The 19,370-nt window shown below is 38.5% G+C and overlaps 1 protein-coding gene across 4 annotated transcripts; it reads left to right on the top strand.

Moving 5' to 3' along the window:
• Positions 1-1,761: 1,761 nt before the first annotated feature.
• Positions 1,762-16,658, top strand: si:dkey-17m8.1 (C-Jun-amino-terminal kinase-interacting protein 4). 4 transcript variants are annotated; one of them, XM_027006660.3, is made up of 28 exons: positions 1,762-1,913; positions 2,461-2,895; positions 3,349-3,543; positions 3,997-4,117; positions 4,858-4,928; positions 5,076-5,143; positions 5,491-5,563; positions 5,687-5,853; positions 6,514-6,764; positions 6,947-7,004; positions 7,726-7,878; positions 8,366-8,414; positions 8,893-9,020; positions 9,149-9,199; positions 9,299-9,436; positions 9,607-9,733; positions 9,850-9,933; positions 12,350-12,397; positions 12,706-12,847; positions 13,148-13,190; positions 13,311-13,391; positions 13,463-13,530; positions 13,659-13,807; positions 13,926-14,097; positions 14,408-14,521; positions 14,751-14,846; positions 15,026-15,118; positions 15,348-16,658. In XM_027006660.3, exons 2-28 carry the CDS (start codon positions 2,797-2,799, stop codon positions 15,455-15,457), a joined length of 2,949 nt encoding a protein of 982 aa, XP_026862461.2. In that variant the 5' UTR covers positions 1,762-1,913; positions 2,461-2,796; the 3' UTR covers positions 15,458-16,658. The 4 variants fall into 4 exon arrangements, with proteins under 4 accessions (XP_026862461.2, XP_026862463.2, XP_026862462.2 ...); XM_027006662.3 differs by having other exon boundaries at positions 8,366-8,408; XM_027006661.3 differs by having other exon boundaries at positions 4,861-4,928.
• The last annotated feature ends 2,712 nt before the right edge of the window (positions 16,659-19,370 follow it).

Genomic DNA, 19,370 nt, shown 5'->3' on the forward strand with positions numbered 1-19,370 from the left:
CAAAGTAATCAACTGTAATTATACAAAGATAACATGTGTAAAGCCCAGGTCACCTCCAGAAGGCACACTCACTTTTAAACCAACCACATACACATCTTTAAATGTAAACTGACATTGGCATCCCTGGTGACTAAGGCTGTACCCAGCCCCACTGACACTGTTCATGTGTGTTCAGTGCCACCAGTTCTATATGCGCTTTACACACTACACCAACAGTGTTAAATCTTCATATATTTACTCACTGTACTGACTCAGCACAGCCAATCACTTCCTAAAACGTCAAATCCATACTGGCTTCCTCAATAACTTAATGCCTACTCTGTGCCGCCAGCTCAATATGGAATTTAAATACATCATCAAGAATTCGCCAACACAGTTGATCAATACTCTGTAGTGACTAAGGCAATACCAAGCCCCACTAGCACCATTAATGCATGCTCCTTGCCTTCCAACTGGATCTGCCATAATAAACAACATGACAACAATCCATGTGTGTGCCTAGTACTCCTTCCTCACACAAAACATTTTTTTGACACATTACAAGATATACTGTGATAATAATATCATTAAATATATCCCTACATCCTCCTACGGCCTAAAAATAATTGCAGCTTTGTTCAAAGGATGATCAAATCCATCATTCAAATTATGAAAAGAGGTTGCATGTGTGTCATGTAATCAAGCCAAATGTATTTATATAGCGCATTTTACAACACAAGTTGTCACAAAGCAACAATAAAAATGCATTGGTCCAGGTCCCCACTGAGCAAGCCAGAGACTAGAGTAGCCAGGAAAAACTTCCTTGGTAGAACGGAAACCTGGGAGGACCAAGATTCAAGATAGAATCCATCCACATTTGGTGGCCCAGCAGGAGCCTTAAAAGGCAGAAGTTCACCTCATAAGTATTTTCACCAGCTCATTCTCAATCTGATGAAATCTATGGGTTTGATTATGTGTGTAAGAATGTTTGTATAACTCCAAATGGACCAAATGTCCCCACAATAGGAAAATCCGACATTTTTGACCTTGTGGTACAAGTGTTACGGTTTGGTTTGGTTTGCTTTGAAAAAAAACTGGTACGTATATTTGAAACTAAACTAAAAACCAACAGAGACAAATTATTTACTTTGGGTAACTGAGGGTTAGAGCTAGGTGTAGGTTTACTATATCAACTATTTTTATTATGTCAATAGAAGAGCCATACAAGGATGGTAAATCAAGAGTGGCTCTTGTATATTTGTACAATTTACTGTAGTCTACATGTTTAAACTGTGGTTATACTGATAACGATACCGTGTTTAAACTGCAAATTGTAATCCTATCATCTATTAGGGGTTGACATAATTCTTCTGTGGAGTTAACAAGTCTAATATCTGTCACAGCATGATCTAATCAACCATTTTTTTCCGACTGCAAAAGTAGCCTGAACGTTTTTCCTCGTCGTCTTGTAACGTTCGGTGTTTAAATGTGTGATACAGCTGTGGGTCGCTCGCTGCAATGAGTGTAAATCCAAAAGCGGTTCCAGGGGCTGACAACACGATCAACAAGAATCATCTGACCTTTGATCGGCCAATATAGAAGGTCTGGAATGTAAGGCTTTTGGTTTCCATGTCCTTAGTCATGTGACAGTTACCCTTTTCCCATCACGTGTCAATATTCGAGTTTCAACAAAGTTTTTCTTTCCCAAGACGGAAGGCTGACCTTTCCCACCTCCTCTACACGTTGATTGGGTCTTGTGTACTATCCGTTGCTCTGATAGGTTATAACTTGATGACGGTCACGCTTATTCTTTCGTATCCACGCCCCTTCTTTAACCCGCTTTTGAGTAATTGATATCACTTCGCAAGAGAGTAACTTGGAAACTATCAACAAGTGGGTCTCGAACTTAATCGAATTTATAGTAAGAGACAGAGGTAAGCTGACAGTTATTTTGTCTGTAAAACAGCTTTATTCGGTGTATTTACTACTGGATCGACTGAACGAAAACAAGCGAGAGCAATAGCCCAGTGTTCCAGGTGTCTTTTGTCATACACCTCTGTTTTGGGTAGTGTATTATTAATTTAGGCCTTGTCTTGCCTCAGAGCAGAACCTAATTTGTTCTGACTTTTCCGCTCCTTTCATTTGGTATGTTATTGTGCTGACAGTTATGCACGGGCTCTCTAAAACCCACCATTTTCACGCACTAGTTTGACGCTTACCTGACACAAGTGTATAGTAAAACCAATCGTAAAGTAAGCAACGTAAGCTCCTTAGAATCAGAGAAGGAATTATGTCTTTATGGTTAGTAGTACTACCGCTTTGCAGGTCTTTTTTTTTTTTTTTTTTTTTTTTTTTTTTTAAATGTCGGTTTGTATAGAAGTATGAGCCTAATCTGGGTCCAAGAAACAAATGCTTAATTTATAGAATCACACACTCTCTTGGTATTTATGCAATGGAAATTATTCTGTTCCTCTTTTGCAGAATGGCCACCAAAACACCACCGGATATTAGCTAGGATTATCTTAATATAGTGTCACTATGTTGGAGTTCTTTGATAAAATATTTAGTGTGTATTTGAAGTGTGAAATGGATGAGGGAGAAGCAGACAGAAGTTTTGCACACTTTTATAAACTAGTTGTGGTAGTTGAGTAGGTGTTCACACACTTAATTTATAACAGAACATATATTTTTGAGGTGAGAGGGTCCAGGAAATGCAATCTAGAGAGTGGAAGTAAAGGGAGTGTGAAACACCAGGAGGCTTTAAGTCAGATATTGAAATCAGATATCAGTGATTGAAAAGAAGTTGAAAAAGCAGGAATGGAGTGTGGTGAATCTTTTCTGGGTGGAACAGGAGAGCTGGAACTGGACCCAAACATTGTAAGCGAGGAGGCAGGAAAACTGTATACAGAACTCCAGGTAACCAATCTTAATGCACACCTTTGTCCTACTTCCTGTCTAAACATGCCTGTCATGCATATGCCTGGCTGAGCAACAATGTGGAAAAGCCTCTAGACTGTCTGCAGTTGTAAATGCATAAAATAAAGGAATGTTTTCCTACTTTCCTTTAATTCATACAGTAGCAGGCCAAATCCTATAAAGAAAATGCTGACTTTTCATAAAGGAAATGAACTGTGGCTTTGTGTCCTTAGAAAGCACCAGCAGTAGTGAACTGCTGTTCCTGACATAGCAGCTGCCTGTGGAGATAAGACACTCAAATTAGACAAAAATCAAATAAGGTCACTGTGACCAGTCAGTAAAGGCTGTTTCTTTCTTTACCCTTACACTATGCTTCCCTGTCTCTTTCTCTGTCTCATTCCCTTTGGTACAGGGTCCTTTAATGTCAATTTCCCTTATACCATCCCTTTGTAGTCAGTGGTAGACACTCATGGGTCAGATGTGGTTGAGTCGCTGCTCCCCATCCTGGTGTGGGTTCTGGAAGGGCTGGCCAGCTGTCGGTCCCAACTGAGGGAGAAGGAGACAGCAGTGGAGAAAGAAAAGGAGGAGAGGACAGAGCTGTTGGAGAGGTATGAGAGGGAGCGTACTCTGAGGAGAGAGAGTCAGGAGGTAAGTTCAGTCCAGTTTGTGCTGGACTTAAAACATCAAGCTGATTTATTTATTTATTTATTTATTTAAGTGTTTGTCAGCTATGTGATTGTCTTTAGTGTTGTCAGTCAATATAGAATCACAGTTGAGTGGGTTTAAGTATTATTCAAGCATTTTCTTGAATAAAAATTTAAATGAATCCTTGTGGGGTTTTTTTTTTGGTTTTTTTTTTGGTTTTTTTTTAAACTACATTTTCTCATTCACAAATGCTGTTATCTGTAGAAATGTATTTTTTGCCTCCTTTTTGAGATTTGAAGCTAAAGTCTGTCTGCAAAACCTTGGCACCTAAAATAAGATTATTATTATTAATAGATTATAGTTAGCTAGATTATAATAGCTAGATTATTAACTGAGATGTTTCTTTTTCAACAGGCACTGTTAATGTCCATTTTAATCTCATTTTAATGTCTGCAGCGCTATCTGGAGTTAGAGGACCAGTTTGAGCAGGAGAGGAGGATGATGCGTGCAAGAGAGAAAGAGAAGGAGAAGAGAGAGAGAGATCTGGAGAAGAAAGCCAGAGAGCAAGCTGACCAATGTGAGACTTGGCCTTTTGTCCCTTTGCTCCTTTCATTAGCTTTTGTTTGTGCGTAATATATATTTATATTTAAGTGAAGGACTCATTGGTAGGACAGGTCTGTGTGCGTTCAGTGGTGGGAAGCCACAGCAATGCACAGTTTAGGGTTTTCCTGTACTACTTCATGATTTACTTCTGGCAGGTTCCTAAGCACTGAATGAGGTTATAGTTGGGAAAATTAAACCAGAATTGGATGTGAATGTTCATGTAGAAGGATTTTGTTACATTTTCAGCTGCAACAGTGCTACTTTAGACCAATTCACTCTAAATTACCTAATGTTGCAAGATATAAAGAACAAATGATACCTTTTCTATAGTTCAGGTGATCAATAATCTGTATCAAAATGCATTTAGGAAGTTTTCAGAATTTCAAGATTTTTGTCATATGCATGGTAAAACACTGTAGAATGAAATTCTTGCTTTGTTTGACTTCCATGGAACAGTGAGATGTATACCGAAAAGTGAGAAGAAATGACATAAAAGACATGTGTATGTCTAAGTGTAGTGCAAATGTCAAACAAGACTCTTGTATTAACCATACCAAGTGCTACCCATATTATAGTGTGGCCAGTAGTGCTTATCACTACTTATTAGCACAATGAGCAGAGGAGCAGTCATAACATGTCTCCTCCCCTGGCTTGCTCTTTGGTGCTGGTCTTCGTCTTTTGCTGACCTGAATCTCATGTACTTGTTTTCTATAGTAGGGGCTTTAGAGGAGCATAGAGCAAGCTTGGCCAGAGAATTTAACACACTGAAACATGCACATAATAAGGTTAGTCTGTTGCTGCTCTGATGGCATTTACTACTGAGCATGTCTCAGCTCCTGCATCTCACTCACTCACTCTCACTCACTTTCATTCACACTCGCTCACACTCCCACAATCTCACCTTTTCTTTTTCTTTCCGTTTCTTTATCCAGCTAGCGCTGAATTACCGGGATATGCTGGAAAAAAAGAAGGAGCTAGAGAAGGAAGGCTTCCCTCTAAGGTTAATTTCCTGATTTATGTGTGATGTACTAATTTTATTCAGATTTACTGATGAACCGCTGTGCTACCATTCTTATAGTAGTGAGCACTGTCTAAGGTAGATAGGGCACTGTCTTTCTTTGCATCTCACATTTTTCATATAAATGTCTCACTCTTTGTTGCATGCCAGTGTCATGACTTGCCATCAGAACAGGAAGTAAGACCTTTAGTGTTCTCTCCTTTGTGAGAGAGTAAAACATCTGATCAGACTGGTATGTTGATGCTTTGTGTAGCATCCTGTCTTGCACTGAGCAACTTTTTTTTTTCCTGTTGTAATGCTCATTGTCCCTTTTATGTATTTTTTTGTAGGAGTCGCAATCTCTCTAAATGCACAGAGGCTGCATCTATTCAGGGGCAATTAGACAATGCAGTCTCCCAACAGGTAAACTGATGCATTACCTAAAAATTGTAAGTATTGTTTGGTTTACTGTATGTTTAAAAGTCTGACAGGTGAAACAAGCTTTTCACATTGCTGCTCCATTTTCTCTCCTCTCCTGTGATGTAGCATGAGCCAGCACCTGATGTCACCCCTGACCCTGCTCAATCAGACTTAACAGCTACTAATTGCAGTGAAGTGATCAAACCGGAACCTCCCAGTGATCTGTCATTTATCAATACTCTCATGAGCTCTACCCCTGAGTTGGCCCACTTTCAATGCCTTGTTGAAGCAAGGTGCAGGAGTGTGCAGTGGTCTTGTTTTTTTCCTTTCTTTCTTTACTGAACATTGTTTTTTTTTCATGCAGATTTTTATTGAACACTATAAACAACTTCTCCCTCTCCTTACATATATTAAGATAATTATTTCATTGAGAAAGGAAGAAATGTAGTGGTTGGAGGTGCTCATAATAATGGTTTTGCTGCGTAATTAGCATTTTGTCAGTTTACAAAAATAGTCATTGCATGACAGATTTTCACTGAGGCTTACAATCTCGAACCACAGTGACTAGTCCATCAAAATGCTGAACCTGACAGTGGTAGCTTAGTGGATAAGGTACTGGACTTGTAATTGGAAGGTTGCTGGTTCAAGCCCCACCACTGTCAAGTTGCCACTGTTGGACCCCTGAGCAAGGCCCTTAACCCTCAATTGCTCAAGTTGTACTCAGTCATAATTGTACGTTGCTTTGGATAAAAAGCGTCAGCTAAATGCCATAAATGTATGCATGTTATAACATGAAGGTGGTTGATGTTTAGCCACCTTAAAGCTAGGGTTTCATTACCTGTATTGTAATGGGTTAGTTTAGTTGAACCACCAGTGGAGCTGACCTTTGGATTTCACAAGAACACACAAAAGCAAATACATATGCAGTGGTCAAGGTCTCCCTTTCTTTTCAGCACCCCTGTTCGAACAGATGGCAGAGAACTGAACTGCAGTCATGAGGAGATGAGACAGACCCAGGTGAAAGAGGGAAGTAAGGAGGAAGAGAATAAAAAACCTGAGGAAAAAGAGAGGGAGGAGGAGGAAGAGGAAGAAAGTAATAACCGTTTGGAGTGGGAGATGAGAAACACAGATTCTGTGTTCTCTGAGCTTTCAGAATTAAGCCAGGAATACATAGAGAGTGTGGACCAAGGAGTCTGCGTAAGAGGTGGGTATGTTAGGGGTATGAGCTTGTTTCACCATTTTCACCTAATCGAATGGGTTTTGGGTGTTAGCTAGCTTAGTTCATAACTGAAGGTTCAACATCTTGAACCATATTGAACATGGGGCCAATGTCCATCATACCTGGGTGTGGTTTTATAAACTCCCCTGTCTGTGGTTCCTGTACAGGCAGCACAGACCAGTTTGAGGAGATTCTTTCACAGAATGAGGAACTGAAACACACCCAGTAAGATCTACTTCCATTGTTTTCTGTTGCTTCTTATTTCAGTTGTTCCTATTTCATTTGCAGTATAAGAATTAGAGGCCCATATCAGAATTGTTAGCATTTGATAACAGTATCCATAGCTGGCCGTTGTTGTAGTACAACATCAGTTAAAAAAAAAAAACACCATTTGCAGTATGCATTTTGAGACAGCTTTAAATTTTCTTAAATGCCTACATTAATAATACTTTGTATACTATACTATACTATAGCTATAGTTTCTACATGTGCATTATTATAGAATAATCTTTAATTTACTAAGCTAATTGCCCATATTTATTAGAAAAATCTTATAGGAAACCTATAGAAATTCCTGTAGTAGAATTCTATATCTTCATAAGGACAAGCTAGCCCTCCTAGGCAAGGTAGGTCATTTAGCAGGTTCACTGGGTTTAAACCATGCCTCTTGGTCTTGCTGACATCACACCATGTTACTTTAACCTAAAACAATCCAGAGGCTTCTCTTCAGAATTTCCTGTCAAATAAATATTTCTCTTGTCTACAGTCATAATCAATAAAAGAATACAAAATCATCTATATTTTTGTTACATTATTTTGTACATTAGTTGGTGTTGCCCTTTAATTAAACACCTCTGGTTCTAACTATAATCCTTTCAGCTTTTCTGAAAATAACAGAATGTTCATTATTAATTTAGCTCAGTGTACTTCTCTCTTTCTCTCTCAGTGAGTTGGTGGATGCTGCTCGTAAAGCTCTTATTTGGCGTGTAGAGGAACTGACTAATGAAAGGTCTGCTCTGAACCTGGAGCTCACTTCCTGTCGAGAAACCATCATTCGCCTGGAGGCCAAATCTAAGGAGATGGAAGAGGATACCAAACGGTAATGGAAACCCTGTTTTGCTTTCTATATTGGCAGATTTGGTTTTGCAGGATCTAGTCCCAATCTTTCCTCTGTGTGATGATTTGCAAATAAGGGTCCTGTCCCATTCTGAAAGATTACCTTTGTTCAGCATGCATACAACCACAGTAACAAAGCTGAATTGCCATATTTTGTTTCTTTTTTATTAATACAGAAAAGAAGACAGAATGTGACCATTTATTTGGGGGATATACGCAATGATGTATATACTGACTGAGTCAGATTTCCAGTTGTCACAAATATGCTTGTGTGTGCTGATGTTTGTGGATCTTTCTTAACTGTCTGGGGAGACAGTATTGTTTTTCCTGAAATGTGACTGAGACCAGTCTATCAAGGAAATGCTGCTGATAAGCTCAGTTTAAGAGCAGTGGCAGAAGCAGCCATGGTGCACAGTTTACTTCCTCTTTCTAAGTGTATTCATTCAAGTATTTCTTTCTTCTCTTGACAGGCTGCATGAAGAGCTGCAGTTAGCTCAGGCCGAGGACCCTGATGTAAGCGTACGTTCATCTTGGTTTATAAGTGTGCATTTTTGTTTGCGCATACTGGGTGCATTTTTTTCATGTTCTTAATACCTGTTTCTTAAACCCAGGCCATCCCTACAGCCAAAGAGTGTATGTAGTGGCATATTGGCATGTACTTCCCTGCACTAAACTGTTGAGTAGACATCCTTTAGAAATCAGTGCAGCCAAAACTTTTAAGTTCCTATATTTCCATATGCCATATAAGTTTAACTGTAAAAGCAAGTGACTTCAATTAGAAGTCACTACAAGTTCTAAAAGCAGTTTAATTGCCAGTACATTAGCATGGTGATCATGCTCTGCTGCCCTTAATCACCTGGTACAGGTACAGGTGTCAGGAGCTGGTCAAGAATTGCATGCATATTCCTTATTTTCCTTATCTTTCCTCAAATATGTCTTGCACATGCAAAGTACAATACAGAGTTTTCATTTCCCCCTTTTCTCTTGCCCTTTTCAGGCTTCTCTGCCTACCTCATGCCGGCGCTTCTCCCGTTCAGAGATGGCGCGGGTGGTCATGGAGAAGAACCAGTATAAAGAGCGGCTGATTGAACTACAGGAAACTGTGCGCCGCTGTCAGACTCTTCGGTCTGTTTACTTAGACACACACACACACACACACACACACACACACACACACACACACACACACAGAGACAGAGCAAAGCTTTTAATACCCCCTCATTTTATAATGACTTATTCATCTTCTTCTGTAGAGTCACTAATGATGAAAGCATCCCAGGCAACAGAAAAAGTGTATGGAAGAGGTTTGAGACATTTTTGCTCCACTTTAAATTGTCAGCAGCCCATCAGCTAGCTTGTGAAGTGTGTTGTCAATATCATACTGGATTGCTTATCTTTCGCAGGTTTAACCGCTTTCTTGGTTTGAGTAAGTACCAGCTGGCCCCAGGTGCAACTCTGGATCTTACTCTGCCATCGGTGCAGCCTTCCCACTCACAAATGGGATCTCCACATCACCTCTCTGTCGACCAATCACAGACAAAGTAAGAAGGCTTTCTCTCTGTTTCATATGTCTATGGGAGCATTGGTTTGGGAGCTTTACTAACTGCTCAGATTAAAAAAAAAAAACTCAGTTCTTCAACCAGTTGCTGCAGAACTGTGGATTTAATTCTAAATTTAGTGAAGTGTGTTCCTCCTCCTTCTTTCCTCCCAGGGATTCCCCATCTCCCAGGCTAAGGAAGAGGGAGCTGTACAGGGAGATCCGCTCTCATGTATGGGGAGCTCTGGGAAAGCGGCAGGTGCATGGCTGGAGCATGCCCCTTTCACACACAAACCTGCAGGTACACCAGCACACCTGGACATTCATGCTTTCCTTGAACGTCCACATACTGCACATCACTAACATTTTGTTTTCGTGTCTAAATGACTTGGTGTGTGTCTGTGTGTCTCTGATCAGAACAATGACCCACCTCAGGAGCCTAAAAACGTGCCTGTCCTCACACAGTTGAGACTGCTTGACCAAAGAGATGCTTCTGCTAAGGTCAGACTCACTGTTTTGTTACTCTAAAGTTGGTTGTCAGGAAAACTATCTGGATGGCTAATGTGCTAAATAGCTACAAAATAATTGATTAATTGAATGAAAGATTTGTGCAGCCAGGTTGAACAATGAAAATGTGAATGTGTTGATCATATCAGAACAATAAGAATATAACATAATCCACTACCATCATTCCAATCCTGTGTCCTATTGCTTTTTACCTTTACAAATAAGCCCAAGACCCAACACAAGGTGCTTTCTGCTTAGAATAAATAGAAGGTTCCCTTGCTTTTCATAAAGAGCTTGGAGCAGGGGATCCCCAACTGTGCTATTGAAGGTCTGTCAGTCTGCAGAATTTAGGTTCAAATCTAATCAACACTCCTTACCCAGCTAATCTGGGCTTTATGCTGAATTTTAATTATTCAGGCAGCATGATAGATCTGCAGGACTGGAGTGTTTTCACCCTTGATCCAGAGCAGACTGGCACCTATTTCTAGGAGAAGGATGGGTAATAAAATAATGAGAAGGTTTATTTATAGAGCACTTTTTAAAATAAACTTTAAAAATCATGATGCAGATGATACAGAAACAAATAAAATGGAATAAAATAAGATAAATATAAAATTAAGAGGAGAAAATAAAGAGCAAAAGAAACATAAATAATTAATTACAGACTAATTAAAAGCAAAACAAATCTTCACCTTTTTTTCTTAAATGTACCAAGATTATCAAAATTCCTCAGGTCACTAGGAAGGGATTTCCAAAGATTAGGACTATAGTAAAGAAATTCACTTGATTCACTTAATTGATGCATGATTTCTGATGCATCAAAAGTTTGTTTGTTATTTTATTTAATTTTTTTTACAGAATTTTGACCTTTTGATTGTTTACTGGTTATTTCATGAAATCCCCCATTGCATAGAAGTTTTTGGTAATATTCCCACTGAGGAATGTTTTAATTTTATGTTTCAGTGAAATTTTTACACAAACAGTGACTGCAATTTTAAATTGTATCCCTTAATGTATTCTAGAGCTATTAGATAAATAGCATGACTCCATCTATAATGAAGAAAGGCAGTTCATCTGCGTTAATCTGTGTTAATTCACTTGATTCGTTTTGCTACATCTGTGGAAGCTATACTCTACAAAAACAAAGGCAAAGAGATTGTGAAGAAAGCTTCCATGTATGCTTTGGCATCAAGTCATGGGCACCGCATACAGTGTGCAACACGTGTGGAAGGTTTTAGAAACTGGAGTAAAGACCTGATAGAATCTCTTCACTTTGGAATTCCCATGGTGTGGTGTGAGCCCAAACATCATGTTGATGACTGCTACATTTGCAGGCTGAGTTTCAAGGTGCGTTTTTATTTTTCTCACCTGGACTACTTTCCTGACAATTTGGGTGATTTCTGCAAAGAAATGGGTTTCATCAAAATTATTAAAATAATGGAAACCCATTATCAGGGGAGATGAGATGTCAACATGATGGCAGACTGTTGAATGGTGTTACAAAGGCACTGTCCAGGTGACGAGCACAGAAGAAATGGTTTCGTTCAAATGAATGTTCACTATAAACAAACATTTCTAATTAACCACTTGCTGTGAGCCTCTGAACATCATAAGAACATCATATGAGTTTCTTGCACACATCCTAGCCAATGAGAAAAATGTAAATAATTTTGGTCATTAGTCCTAAGATCGATTAAATTAATCAGGTTATTGTTTGATTTGTGAAAAAGTCTGACATGATGGCCCAATTTGTGCTACATATTGGAAAACAGTAGGTCAAAATTGTAGAGAATAAACTTTCAAACTGGAGACATCTGACTTTTTTTTTTTTTTTTTTTTTCAGAATGCATAGCTGTGTGATTACACATCCAGGATGAAACGTTCTCTAGACAATCAAACAGGAAGATAAAAGTCCTAATAGACTATATAATAAACATGTGTACTCAGCTAGGACTGGAACAATATAAAATGGAAGCTAACGCAGTTAATTGTAACCAATAAAGTAGGTTTTTGTGTGTCAATAATTGGTGTTAACATCGATAAAGAACCAATATTGATATGCTACCCTCTTCTTTATTCACTCTGGTCATTAAGTGCTGTTTCTGTGCTATGATGAGCCCCAAAGTGAGACTGAAATACCTCCAATATCCTATTGCCTAATAAACTTCCCAAAATTCTTGCCTTTGTCAATAAAGAGTTCTGATGGGACATGGGGGCATGGTTGAGCAACCTATCAATTTTGATAGAGGAATTTAGGGTGCAGCCAAATATTATTCACAGATTTGGGCAAAATATATTGATCACTCATTACTTGCCTCTTTCAGTTATTGAATGGATAGTCAATATATAATAGACCAGGTGTATCCTAGAAGAGTGTTTACTAAATGTCCTCTTGTTTTCTTTTCTATAGCTGACATGTGCTGTAGCAGTTCCCCCGAAGGTGTCTGGAGAGCAGAGTGTATGTTCATGTCTCGACCCTTATATACTGACTTTGGATCAGCTAATTGTGTATCGGATAATTACAGAAAAACATGGAAACATATAATTAAACACCACCTTCTACATGAACTAAGCTTCAAGTAGGCCCAATCAAATTTTCCTTGTATACATAATTCAGCACTTTAGCGCCAAGAAATTTGATAACAATGCTTCCTTGTCCACGTTCACTTTTTACTAAAGCACACCTTAAAACCATGCATTTACTCACCACCATTTTCTACATGTCATGACTTTCTCATGCACATTACATACCTTTCTCAATCCCAGTGTTCAGTCTGGGCCATCAGTCGACCTGCCTCCAGTAGTGATGTCACAGTGATTGACCCGGCGCGATCCAATACCATCCTGGATCAGTTCAGCCTCCCACCCACCTGTCCAGCTCTGTGCATTTGTGCTGTGCCTCCCACTGGTTAGTTCAGACAAAAAAAGCAAGCCTAAAAATAGCTCTAATTGATGGGAGAAAACACTTTGAAATTTTTAGCATGCTACCAGTATCACTTTTAAATTAACTTACTTGTTTTGATGTTAAATTTGGGGGGTTGGGGATTCCTCCCTTAATGTAAGTAACTCTAATGATTGTGATTGTGGCAACAAAAAAGAAATTTAGTCCAAGAACATCTTTTTAGTCTGTATATACTAAACTGGCAGCTGCTGTTTTCTTCCTACACATCTTTTACACCCCTTACTCCGTACTCATCTCTTATTTCAGATGCAACTTCTGGGACTGTGTGGATTGGAACAGAGGATGGGGGGTATGGAAGTTTGTGGTTCCCTTCATTTTTAAAATTGTGTTGTTCAAATGAATATTCTTTCATTTAATGTATGAGACCTCTGATGAAAACATTTTTGCTGTCTTCTCTCCTTATCCACAGAGTGTTTGTTCATTCAGCCTCAGCCTCTAGGCGGTGTTGCTTGCAGTCTGTCAGCCTCCATGAAGGGGTGCATTCTCTCACGTAAGTTTTTGTTTCCTGTTTCCAGATTTTATGCAAAGATCATGTTGCTTCTAATGTAAATTTTCTAATAGGTTCTCACCTGGTCAAGTGATAGCTGGATTAAGCAATGGGACCCTTGCATTTTTCAAGCACAATTCAGGTATGTTTGAATCAATTTTTCGATTTGTGTGTGTTTCTCTGTAAATTTTCTTTTTTGAACTCTTTCATTCCTGTTTGTTTACAATCCTAAATACTGTACAACATGGGTTTGACAATGATCACTAATAGGTGGATGGGATCTTCAGTCACATGAAGTCTTTTCATTGGGCACATCCCCTTTGCAGCCCATTCGCTGTTGCTTGGTGAAGAAAGACCGTCTCTGGGTGGCATATTGGAACAAAGTTTACATGATTGATGTCAAGGATTGGAAAGTAGAGGTATGTATTTACTAAAAGACTTTAATGGAAATGGATTTTATTGTACACTTTAACCTGATTTCTCTTGTTACTATTTCTGCTTTCTTATTTTAATCTTTCTCACTTTCTGATTCTATAGAAATCATTCACAGTGTCACTTCGAAGTGAACAGCAGGTGCGCTTCCTCTGTGCAGCAGGAAGTGGAGTTTGGGCTTCCTGTCGTCTAGATCCTAGCCTTAGGCTTTTTGATTGGACAACTGGACGGCCACTACAGGAGGTTGATGTGTCTTCCATGATTACTAAAACTTTAGGTGAGCTGTAAATGTTTTGTATGCTTTATATTGCAGGGATGGCCACTAATCTTGTTCATTATATTATATAAATCAGGGGTGCTCAAATCCAGTGCTAAAGGACCAGAGTCACCCAATCACCAAATTCTGATGGACTCTGACCCTTGATGGCTGAAATTAGGCCTTGGTATTCATACCCTTGGTATACTCTTGGTATGAATACCATGATCATACCCTTGGTATGAATTCTTCAATGCAACATTGTTTTTCACACTGATTGAACTGACACTGTCTCGGCAACAAATGACAGACATAAATATGTCCCCCACAGGCCCTGCTTTCCTGTCCCTTTCTCCTCTTCAGATCTCTGCCATGTGTGTAGCGAGTGGGCGGCTGTGGGTGGGCACAGGAAGTGGTGCCATTTTCTCTGTCCCACTGTCACTCAGTAAGTTTTAAGTCTCTGCCATACTTCTGTTATTCCGGGGTGTTCTCTTCTTCTACATCTTTCCATAAGTGACTTCAAGCTTGTATCTCTAAGCCTATTTGTATTTTTCTTTTGTTTTGTGAGTGCTCAGGGAATTTGTTTGAATATGTAAGAAATTCTCAATTGTCTCTCTTCTGAATTGTTGTTGTTTTTTTGTTTTTTTGTTTTTTGTTTTTTGTTTTTCTGGCAGGTTCAGAGTCGTCTATTCCATACTGCTCTCTAGGTTCAGCTCAGCTGTGTTTCCATGGCCACCGACAAGCAGTTAAATTTATCATCTCTGCTCCAGGTCAGCACACATTGTTTTTGGGCAGGGGGCATGATCAAATATAACACATACCTGTAAGGTTTGTGAGATAAATACATTGTAAATATACATTTATGAACCAGCATGTCATCTAGCATTTGTGTCAACAGCATAACATGATCTCCTCTTCCTCATCTTAATATATTTTTGACTTTTTTCAGACTGTCGTAGTTCCTCTCCTACTGCAGATGACTCTGTTCCTGCCTTTCATCTCATTCTCAGTGGTGGAGAGGGTTACATTAATTTCCGCATAGGTGAGATAACCTAACCCCAAATCAGCACAGTCTATGTACAGCAAGGGCTACTTTTATACATTTTCCTTTACTTGTGCCTGTACCTAACCATAGCCAGTAATGTCTTGAGCATAACTGATTGCTAACCTTAACCAATCACTTTTTTTTTCCAATGTGATAAATTGTTTCCAATGTGATCAATTGTGTATTTTTAAAAAAGGACTGTTGTCATATATTTCCACTTCCACAGGAGATGATGCCAGTGATGGAGCTAGTGAGGCTGCCCCACAGAGATCAGAACGCAGTCACATGTTCATCTGGCAGAGTCCAACTTCATCAGTTCCTAGCCTCTCGCTTTGAATATGGTGTCATTCACAGCTTTTACTATCCAACCAAACTCGTTTTATCTGTCCTGTCTGGACACCTGCCTTTTTCTGCACCAAGATATGGCACCTTCTCTAAAAAATACCTTTAACTAAGGAAGGGTTCTTTAAAAAAAAAAAAAATCAAATGTGAGTGACTAATACATTTGTATTACCTATTGCCTAGAGGCTATCTGTGTGTGTGTGTGTTTCGGAGTGCTGCGTGTACTTACAGGTTGATCAATGCATGTCAACATTTTGTGTTTTATTGTGTGCTGATGAAAGTTGCAGTGTAGTTTTGTTTATTTTCTGTGTTTTGCTGAGCCTCACTGGTGGAAAATCCTCTGCGATTTAAGTCATCCTGTTTTACGCCTTCCAAATTTCTGTCTGCATTTATTTGTTTGTTTCTGTGCTGATGTTTTTGGGGGTTTTTTTCCCCTTTAAATTCTGATTTCCACCAGACTAAATGATTGAGAGCTATATTTATTGACACCATTATCATGGCGTCTTTTTAGATTTGTACTTTTGTTCTTAGATGTACTTCTCTTGAAAGGTAAGATTGCATACATGTTGTGTTGCCTTTTAAAATGGGACTTTTTTTAACAAATTCAGGGTGGATTTATTTCAAGTTGATAATGCAAGTAAATATTAACATGGAGAATGTAGAGATGTTGATAGTTGCTCTCCACAGTGAAGCTGCTAATGTTAGCTCAGCACAGCTATGCAAAAACTATGCAAATGAAAATGAGTTCAGTTTGGTTAACCTGCATTGCCAGCTAGGTTTAACATACAAACAGTTTCATGTTGATACACTAAATTTAGTAATGTCTAATATGAGATTATCTGATCTATTTTTGATTTTGACTGTAGAGGAGTGATCTAAAGTGATCCAAGTGATGTCCTCTATGGTTTCATGTCTAATTTACTGTGTATTTTTGTTATTTGACTTTAATTTTGCAGTATTTGAATAAGTGAAAGTGTATAAATGACTGCAGTAAGTGTTGGTTTTGGTTGTTTTCTATAGGCTAATCTCATATGTTAATTATTCAGTACTCAAAATGTTATGGAAATGGCCTTGTAAAGACACAACTTTGAACTGTATTATGAAAGAAAAGTTCAAAATTACTTTTGTAAGTACAATATTTTTTATTAAAAATATGAAATGTTCCAATTAAAATGACAATAAAACCTCAAAATGACACTTTTATAACATAAATTATACTTGCTATAATAAGAAAATGCATACCACCCACATAAAATTTTAACATTTAAAGGTTTTTTTCCACCATAAAGTAATACTTATGAAAGTCATCGAATGGATTCCCCACATGGAAGTGGCCATTTTTAAATTTAAGTTGGTACAGAATCTCTGATGTTAACAGGCCATTAGATGTCGGTACAATGGTTGTTACATAATGTGAAGAATCACTGGCCAAAAAAAAAAAAAAAAGACTTATTACTCCTTTGACAGAGATCTTTTATATACTGTGCATTTTAGATCTGGTAATGTACAACATAGTTTAGCAAATGGTCTCCATATACACTTGCCTTTAAAGTGATTTTACAGATAAGTTGTAGAAACAACAATATTATTCAAAGAAATAAATATGTACCATTACATCAGAGATTCCCCTTTGTGTGCTTGTTTTGAGTGTGGGGTCATTGAAATAATAGCTTTGATAGCACAGTCTTTAATTTGTTATATTAGACTTCACCATGCACAGTCATGGTAAGATTTAGAGAAAATCATCTTATAATTCTGTGCCTTTTGACTATATCAAATTGTCTCAAAATCATGTATTAAAACCCTCTGCAACTGTACTCCTCCTGTTACTTTCATCATGCTATATTTAGGGATAAGCTAATGCTTCAGAAGCTGAACTTTGGGCCTTGATAGCTATATGTACTCTATTCCAGTCAGTTGAGGTCCGCGACTGGGGGACGACTGTGATGACTGCGACGGCTCCTTCGTATCCGCTGACTGAGTGAGCAAGCCAGACGATCCAAGGGAGTACGTCTGGCTTCAAGGTCTTTTATTGAGGTCAAGCCTTCGATATTGCCGCTGTACCACATGACCCAGCCAGCCATAGACAGCATGACCAGAACTGTACCTGTATATACCAGCAAATCACCAAAGTCATGACCTTTGACCTCTAATGGGGCAAAGACTCCCATCAGCACGGTAGTGATCCCAAAGATGTCCATAATGATGGCAAACACCAGGATGAATTTACAATGGGCCAGCCCTTCATTCTTTGTTGACATAATAACCTGATCAAAATAGATTTATAATGAGAAAGGACAGGAACAGTGGCAAGACAAATAAGTATATAAATTGCCATTAATCTGTGAGTGGTCATCTATCCCTAACAGGCTATTATACAGTCATTTGTCAAATTCAGTCAAATTAACTTCATGCACCACTATAGTACTCTGAATTCAGTCCACTGACTTTACTGGAGTCCCTGTGTATGCTGTATCAGCCTTTGGCCATTTATGAGTGACCTGATCAAAGGGCATGGATCTGGATGAAATTATATATACATTTAAACTGTTTATGCACTTGTAAATGCTATTTTAAATGTGGGCAGTGGTAGCTCAGTGGTTGACTTGTAATTGGAAGGTTGCTGGTTCAAGCCCCACTGCTACCAAGGTGCCACTGTTAGGCCCCTCAGCAAGGCCCTTAACCCTCAATTGCTCAAGTTGTGCTCAGTCATAATTGTAAGTTGCTTTGGATAAAAGCGTCAGCTTACTGTAAGTATTTATGTAAACACATTTGAATTCAGTGTACTTTGTATGTATAAATAGATATCTAGCCTTAAAAAGTTAAATTAAACAAACAAAAAAAGTGACCAGGTCATTTAAACAAATAAACAGTGTAAACATGGCAAAATTGCGTAGAGTTACTAACTTCTGAGGACATTTATCACGCTGAGTTTATCAGTGACTGGCAACGAATATAGACTATATTATCAGATACATCAGAGCAAGACGTATGAGGAAGTCATGAGTATGAAGAAATACCTGAAAAATGTAACTTACAGTAATGTGCTCATTTATCGTTGCCTTGTGACAAAAGTTAAACCATCGTGTGATCACTTACCTGTCATAAATTATCTCCTTCTAAGCCTTAATTTGTTTTTTGTTCTTCCAAAAATTGATCATGTGAACCCTGAGCGCCTTTCCGCATCCACTTGTAATTTGAAAGCTCGCTCGCTCGCTCGATCTCTCTATTTCTCTCTCAGTTGAGCCCTAACCGCAAAACACGAAAGACAGGTTTTAAAGTTTAGTTGTTCAACAAATAGGGTGCAGTTATATCGAGTTCGTCATATGTAACTCGGCTTGAAACATTTTAAAAATCAAGCAAGCCGATATTATATCTGCTCATGTGTTACCAATACCAGCCAATCCCCAGACCCACTCCCCGCGTACACACACACACACACACACACACACACACACACACACACACACACACACACACAGAGAGAGCCAGCCAGCATATGTTCCAAATGGCATACTATATAATGGTCGTATAGTGCCCAAAACTAGCAGTACGTCTAAATTTCTACAGTAGCCTACACCAGTGAAACCAATGAGGAGGGACGACGTCCTCCGTTTAAATATTCCAGTAAGTAAGCTATAGCTTTAATTGACAGATAACAGACAACTAATTATTTCATTCTGCTTCAGAAGATGAAAACTAATTTTAACTGCTCGTTTTGTATATTAAAATGAAAATGGACGTTTGTTTTAATTGTCCTTTTGTATGGAAACAGGTAGCTTTATTGATCTATTTTGCTGAGTTTGTTTCGAATAAAGCACTATTACTACCTATTATTATCTGAATATTGATAAATGTAAGTGTATAGCAAATTTCTTTCAATGTTAGCAGACAATTTCTAAAATAA

The sequence above is a fragment of the Electrophorus electricus genome, chromosome 14 (assembly GCF_041902795.1).
Source record: "Electrophorus electricus isolate QZ-2024a chromosome 14, ASM4190279v1, whole genome shotgun sequence".
Lineage (NCBI taxonomy): Eukaryota > Metazoa > Chordata > Actinopteri > Gymnotiformes > Gymnotidae > Electrophorus > Electrophorus electricus.

Bases quoted from the DNA above. Each gene is read 5' to 3' on its own strand.
- si:dkey-17m8.1 (XM_027006660.3), top strand. From the start codon at position 2,797: ATGGAGTGTGGTGAATCTTTTCTGGGTGGAACAGGAGAGCTGGAACTG. The intron at 9,734-9,849 runs GTACACCAGCAC...GTCTCTGATCAG, and splicing joins TTTCACACACAAACCTGCAG to AACAATGACCCACCTCAGGA. The intron at 14,847-15,025 runs GTCAGCACACAT...GACTTTTTTCAG, and splicing joins ATTTATCATCTCTGCTCCAG to ACTGTCGTAGTTCCTCTCCT.